Below are 6462 nucleotides of genomic sequence, written 5' to 3'. Positions count from 1 at the left end.
GCCAGCCAGTTGATTGTCGGCTGCTTTCACGTTTTACCTCGCGATACTTAGGGAAAGCGGGCGCTTGTCGATCAGCCCCAAGCTTCCGGTCGCGTCGTCAGATCGGAGGGGTGGGGCCTCCAGAAGTGCTCCTTCATTCCGTTCTTCTATGAAAGTGAGGTGCCCCGGTCCTACCTGTAGCTTTTGAAGGACGCTGGAAAACCCTTGTCTTTATGAGTTGCAGTGTTTATCTTCTTCGTACGTGCCGAATGAAAATAAGCTCTAGAGGAGTGGGGCCCCTGAAATGTGTTCAGCATGTTTGGGCATACCTCCCGTGTATGGCGCTTTCCTTTATTGCGCTTTGTGGAGATTGCTTTTTTTTTTTTTTTAAAAACAAATTTAAGATTTGTCGCAACTGAGTCCAGCAAATCTCTCATGCCATTTTTTTCTTCCTCAACAGCATTTGTTCACTTCATGCCTCTGTGTCACATTTTGGTAATTCTCACAGTATTTCAAACGATTTCATCGTTATATTTGCTATGGTGATCCGTGATCGGACCAAAATACTTGTGTGACTTTATTGAGATGTTTGCTTCATTGTGGTGATCTCCAACTGAACCTGCAATATCTCTGAGGTTTGCCTGTATTTCCACAGGATGTCATGCAAAGCCTAGGATTCTAGTAACAGCTCAGTTAGTGACCGCTGCATCAAAAGAGTAGGGTGATGGGCCTCAGCTTCCAAGAATTTCTAGAACCCAGAACTGTACTCCTGACAGATGGTCCTGCAATGCTTGTTAACAAGGCCTACAAAGCCCCACTAAATGTACTCTGCCCATCTATATAAAATATGATGTGCAACACACTTACACACACACACGATCTGAGGTATTGATTTTCAACATATGCTCTTACTTGTTCCTAGTTAAGTTGCCCAAAACAGGAGCATCTACATTTATGAATCAAATACAACAGGGATTATAGAAGACCTAGGCCAAAATAGAATGTCCAGAAAACTCTATTTACATGCCAGTGATAGTAGACTTAAACTCATATGTTTTGTACTCTCTTGGTACTCAAAATCCTAGACACTGCATTTTCTCTAGAGAGGCCGTAACTGTCTATCTTTTCCATCTTTTGCTGTTAGTGTTAGTTGAAGCTAGAGACCTGATGTGAACAGAGTTTCTTTTTTTCAACCTTATAGTGTCTTTTTACATGAATGGACTTCAGGTTGTAGTGCCCTAGCCTGCCCTCAAAGTTCTTCCCATTTACAAGCACCTGAATCATATCACAAAACTAATTTTCACTTCCCTGGACGGCTTACATTTATTTCACATATTACAAAGAGAAGCATCGTGACAGTTATATCCTCACTGCCCAGACATAAAGAAATAAACACAATAATGGAGGAAAAATTAAACCTTATTTATTTTTAAAACCAAACCACTAGGAAAATATATCACAGTCTTGAAACAGCAAACAGACAGGCTACATTAACATTTCAAGTAATAAATTGGTAAAAAGACAACAACTTACTTAACAAAACGGTAAGGTGCCAGAACTAGGGGAAGAACAATGCATTTTGCAAAGGCCCTGGCAAAAGTGGTATTTGGTGATGGGGGTGGGGGGCTGTCCCTCTTTAGCTCTAAAAAAGTCACAGCTCACCCCCAAGATGCTTACTTTTTCTCCCATCCCCTTTGTGTTGCCAAGAGATTGTCTCAATAGAGCTCTGTCATTTCAGGGGGCAAAGTAAGCAATACTGGGTTTAAGCTTTCATTCTATCCTGTTTTATGAAAACCAGATTTTTTCAAATCCAGTACTTCGTAACTCTTAATTAAGCAGCTAACTGTTTTTCTTTCACTGTTCACTCCTGAATACTAGTGCACAGCACAAAACCTCCTTTCCCTTCAAGGCTGAGTGTCACCGCAAGATTGTCCTGTCACTGCTGCAGGCAGCCTCAGGGCCAATCATGGCTGCCAGCGAGAGGGAAGGTTTGCTTCCATACCAGTGTGACATCACCTCTCATATTTTTGTAGGGACTCCAGGCTGAAAGATGTAATGTAATTTAAGAAATGCGCATCCACACCTTGATGGCCAGAAATGAATACCCACAAGGACCGTTTCAAAGATCTTATGCAAATTAACTCTCCCAAGGCCACATCTTAACTTCATGCCTGTGTCTATAAAACCAAACCAAACCAAACCAAACCAAACCCTAGAAGTCTCCTTTTCCCTTTTAAATTGGTAACCTCCTGTATTTTGTTTTACAGTTTATGGAAAATGGTGTGGTGATCCTTCCGGTAGACAGGAAGCTGACAACAAACAGAAACACCTCTCTTCACACCACCAGATCACAGGCAGGCTAGAGGAACCTGCCCACCTGATGGTACCTGTGTACTATGACAATCTGGTACCTCGGAGGGCTCCGGTTTGGTACAAGGGAGATCCCTGCTGCCAGGATAAGCACTTGCCACGTGACACTTGGGCTCTCAAAAACACCTGTGCTATCTCTGACCCAAATTTTAGCACCAGTTTTTTCCATCTCACTTTTTAGGATTGAAACACAAAGGAAACAGTGTCCAGAAGGAAGTGACGTAGGCCTTAAATGTGCTGCCATCCTTAATTTCTTCATTCATAAACTTTGCTTAAAAGACCCAAATCCTCATTCCTCTTTTAAAATAGATTCCTGCCCTTAGCCCGGATGGCCAACAGCAGACTTCTACTTCCCCATGGATGAGAGAGACTCCTTCATCTTCCTGGTCATGGTTGGGATGAGGTTCATGTGGTCATCCACACACTTGGTCACACAACTCTCCAGCTGTCGCTTCACCTGAGGCTCTTTACTCCCTGCATCTATTGAATCTTTGGCTTTGTCGTTGCAATGCATGGTGCACCGGGTCAGGCGGTCCTGTGGCAAGAAGGAAAAGGGGAGAGAAGACTGAGAGGCTGAGCTTTATTTACCAAGTGCTTATCATGTGCCAGGCTCTGTGCTGCATATTTTGGCTTGACATGTATTATCTTGATCAATTTAAGGGACACTATATATATTAAAAAAGAAAAAAAGGACACGGGTGCCCAGACAAAGCATTACTAGAAAGCAGATGAATGATAGAATAGAATAAATTATACAGAAGCTTCTTCCAGGAAGTGAGAAGTAACTAGAGGCCACTGTTACTCAACTACAGATTTTCAAACATCTTGATTCTGTAAGGTCTGTCCTTGCTACAGAGAAATACTCAAGTCAACAAATAATGTATTGAGCATCAGCTATGTGCCAGGGACTCTTGTAATGTTGGGAATACAGCATTGAGTAACATGGATAAAGTTCTTGACCTCATTGAACTTATATTCCAGTGAGGGCAGATGGACAAATAAAATAAATAAGTGGTGATGTTGGGTAAAAAAGTTGGGAATATGAATCTGGAGATCAGGAGTGCAGCTGGTCTAGAGGTATGAATGTAGGAGTTGTCAGCATATAGATATTTATAACTACGAGACTAGAGAACTAGACAGAGAAGAGAAAAGGTCCAGGGTTGGCCCTGGGCACTCCAATGCTCCTCAGAGGCTGGAGATGGGAACAATCAGTAAATAAGAACAAGAAAGGATGGCCAAGGAGAGAGGTAGAAACCCAGGAGAGTGAGCTAGTCTATCCTGAGGCCAACTGAATAAAGGGTTTTAAGGAGGGGGGCGAATGAACCACTGTATCAAAGATGCAGATGTACTGAGTAAGATGAGGAATGAAAATAACCACTGATTTCAGCCCCATGGAGGGGAATGGTGAGAGTGGTTCCGGCACAGTGGAAGAGTAAGTCAGCTTGGAGAGGACTGAAAAGTGAATGGGAGGAGAAAGTTATACAGTAATTAAAGAAGCAAATTTTGAAAGACGCTAGCAGTAAAATAAGGTGTCAAACACCAAGAAACCCTCTTGGAGTTCCATGATCTTGGAGAAGTTATTCTCTTATAGCCTCAGTAATTTTGAAGAATTTTATATAGAATGTAAAGATGTATCAGAGATATAATTTTGCCATGTGAACAGAATCCCAGGCTATGAAAAACTGGTTCAGAAGTGGGCCCTGCTTCCCCCAAGTTCCAGGAAAATATATCCCGAGGAAGGGAGTAAAATGAAGTTGTGGCTACCCTTTGCTCCAGGGAGGGATATGGGGGGCTCTTAGAGACCCCAGAGAAGCTTGTGAGATAGGAATCAGCAAGCCAACAACAACAATTCTTCAAATAAATGAAGACTGCTCTTTAGTGACACGGGGGCTGCCCTCTGGGTGTAGAAAGTAGGGGTGTTCTTGGTGGGCAAATCTACAAAGTGATGGTAGGATCTTGCTCTAAGTTACTATGTTTTGGAAAGCTTTACACTGTACAGACATATTTTATATTTGGTGTCAGTGGGGGAGGGGAATCATGAGGCTCTTGGTAACTCCCTTTTACATTGTTTCTGTGGGAAATTCTTATAGCACTCAACCTCCAGGATTTTTTCTATAACTTAAAATCCTGTGAAGACTAGCTGGCTATAGCACTGTCACAAATGTTAACACAGAACGAAGACACTAAAGCCAAGAGTTTTGAACAAATGCCTGTCATCTCCTGCAAAAGACCAACACTAAGGGCTGGAGTCCTCTGTCTGGGATATTCCTTACCTGAAACTTCTCCAACTCGCTGGTCACCAGGGACTGGGCTTGAGCCAGAGGCATATGGCAGCGCTCAATGCACTGGTGCACTTGCTGCATGGACGCGTGGCTGTCCTCACAACAGCCGGCGCTGCACTGGAACATGAGGCCCTGTGGAGGGAGGGCGGAGAGGTGAGGCAGGAAAGCCTCCGGGGACAGAGATGACCTTGGAGTGCAACAGAGGCTAGGAGGGGCGTCTATATCCGCACTTCTCCTTAGAATAGACATCAGGGCCTTAAAACCACGAATGGGAACATTATCCTTTTCGCCTAGTGGAGCGCTGCGTGGCCTCCTTGCTGCTAGTTCATTGGCACTTGTTGCACTGAAGGCTGGGTGGACGCGGAAGGTGGTGGTGGGTCAGATGAGGCCAAGTTCTGAAAACTAGGTGCCTACACCACAGGGTTCAGAGGTCAGCAACCTAGGAACCTACATTCCACCAGGGGGCAACCGGTCCACTCGATTCCAGGGGCACCTTTACAAGGTAAACCCACAATCCGGTTAGGGAAGCAGGACCAACAGCTACAAGACATTTAGGGGGTCAAAGCAGGACGAACGCTGTGTGGAGCAGAGTTCGGTGTTACAGAACCGGGCACAGCCTGGCCACTGAGGCGGCCGAGAGCTTTCGCCTTCCCGGTCTTTCACCTTGGCCGCGATCTTTTCGGGCCTCGGCCTGCTCACCTGCACAAGGGGCCGCGCAAGAGGGGAAGGTCGGGGAGGCCGAACGCCTCATACCAGCGGGTATTTAACCCCGGTGCGGGGACACCCCCTCCCACGGCCCGGCCTGGGGGGCAAACGGCCGTGCGCGTGGCGAGGACGCACAGATTTTATCCGCTCAGCCAAAGCTCCCGAAGTTCTGTCTGAGGGCGAGGCGTGCTTCCGAGGACCCCAGGGACGACCCCAGGGACACCTCGACACGCGTCGGCCGGGAGGGCCGCAGTGGCGCGGGGGATGGCGCGGCGGCTGCGGGAAGGGGCCGGGAATCCCGGACCCCCGGATCGGCCCTCGCCCGGCTACCTGGATCTTCCGGATGTTCTCTTTCTCCAGACTCTTCACCATGGAATCCACCGCCTCTCGCACCCGGAGCTGCTGCAGCTCCGCCATGGCGACCCCGCGCTGTTACCCGCCCCGCCGGCGCCCACATGGACTCCCGCGCGTAGGCCCGCCCCCTCACCGCCGCTTCCGGGGTCACCGCACCGCGCCCCTCCCGGCCCACGCCGCCACCTGGCGTCCGAGAGGAGCAACTGCACGCCGGGCGGCCGGCTCCCGCCGCGCTGCCTGCCCCCCGCCCCCGCGGCGTCCGCGGCTCCCGCCCTCCTTGAGCTTCTGCACCTGGTCCGCCAACCGCTGCCCGCAGAGCGAGCTCCGCTACTTTGTTTCTCCTTCTCCCTCTCTCCATTCCTCTTTCCCTCTCTTCCTTAAAATTCCTTAAAAATATTTAATATAATTAACATACAGTTATGTGCGCAGATCTTAGTTTTATCCATTCTCCCCCCAATTCTCGTACTCCTGACCCCAGGCAACCACTGATCTTCTTTATACCACTACAGATTACGTTTTCCTTTTCTAGATTATTATATATGTATGAATATATATATATATATATCATTCGTGTGTACTTTTTTTGGAGGGGAGTCTAGCTTCTTCACCTAACATTAACGCTTTTGAGATTGAGCCTCGCTTCGGTGCCTTTTTGCTGCTGAGTAGTATGGCATTGAATGGATGCACCACAATTTGTTTTTCCATTCCCCTATTGATGGATACTTGCGTCTTTCTCAGTTATTAGCTGTTCTGAATTAAGAGGTGACCATGA

General features: G+C 47.1%; 1 protein-coding gene across 1 annotated transcript; it reads right to left on the bottom strand.

Annotated features, from left to right (window-relative positions):
- Positions 1-2410: 2410 nt before the first annotated feature.
- FAM136A (family with sequence similarity 136 member A) lies at positions 2411-5807 on the bottom strand. Its single transcript, XM_006201558.4, has 3 exons — positions 5667-5807; positions 4623-4763; positions 2411-2884 (listed from the first exon to the last, which is right to left on the bottom strand). The coding sequence occupies exons 1-3, from the start codon at positions 5751-5753 to the stop codon at positions 2696-2698; spliced, it is 417 nt and encodes a 138-aa protein (XP_006201620.1). The 5' UTR covers positions 5754-5807; the 3' UTR covers positions 2411-2695.
- Positions 5808-6462: the final 655 nt, after the last annotated feature.

Source organism: Vicugna pacos, chromosome 15 (assembly GCF_048564905.1).
Source record: "Vicugna pacos chromosome 15, VicPac4, whole genome shotgun sequence".
NCBI classification, from domain to species: Eukaryota; Metazoa; Chordata; class Mammalia; order Artiodactyla; family Camelidae; genus Vicugna; species Vicugna pacos.
This window is presented reverse-complemented; position numbering and strand designations above follow the sequence as displayed.

Coding starts and splice junctions, on each gene's coding strand:
- FAM136A (XM_006201558.4), bottom strand. CDS start 5,753: ATGGCGGAGCTGCAGCAGCTCCGGGTGCGAGAGGCGGTGGATTCCATG. Junction 4,764..5,666: donor AGAACATCCGGAAGATCCAG/GTAGCCGGGCGA, acceptor CTCCCTCCACAG/GGCCTCATGTTCCAGTGCAG. Junction 2,885..4,622: donor GCGAGTTGGAGAAGTTTCAG/GTAAGGAATATC, acceptor TTCTTGCCACAG/GACCGCCTGACCCGGTGCAC.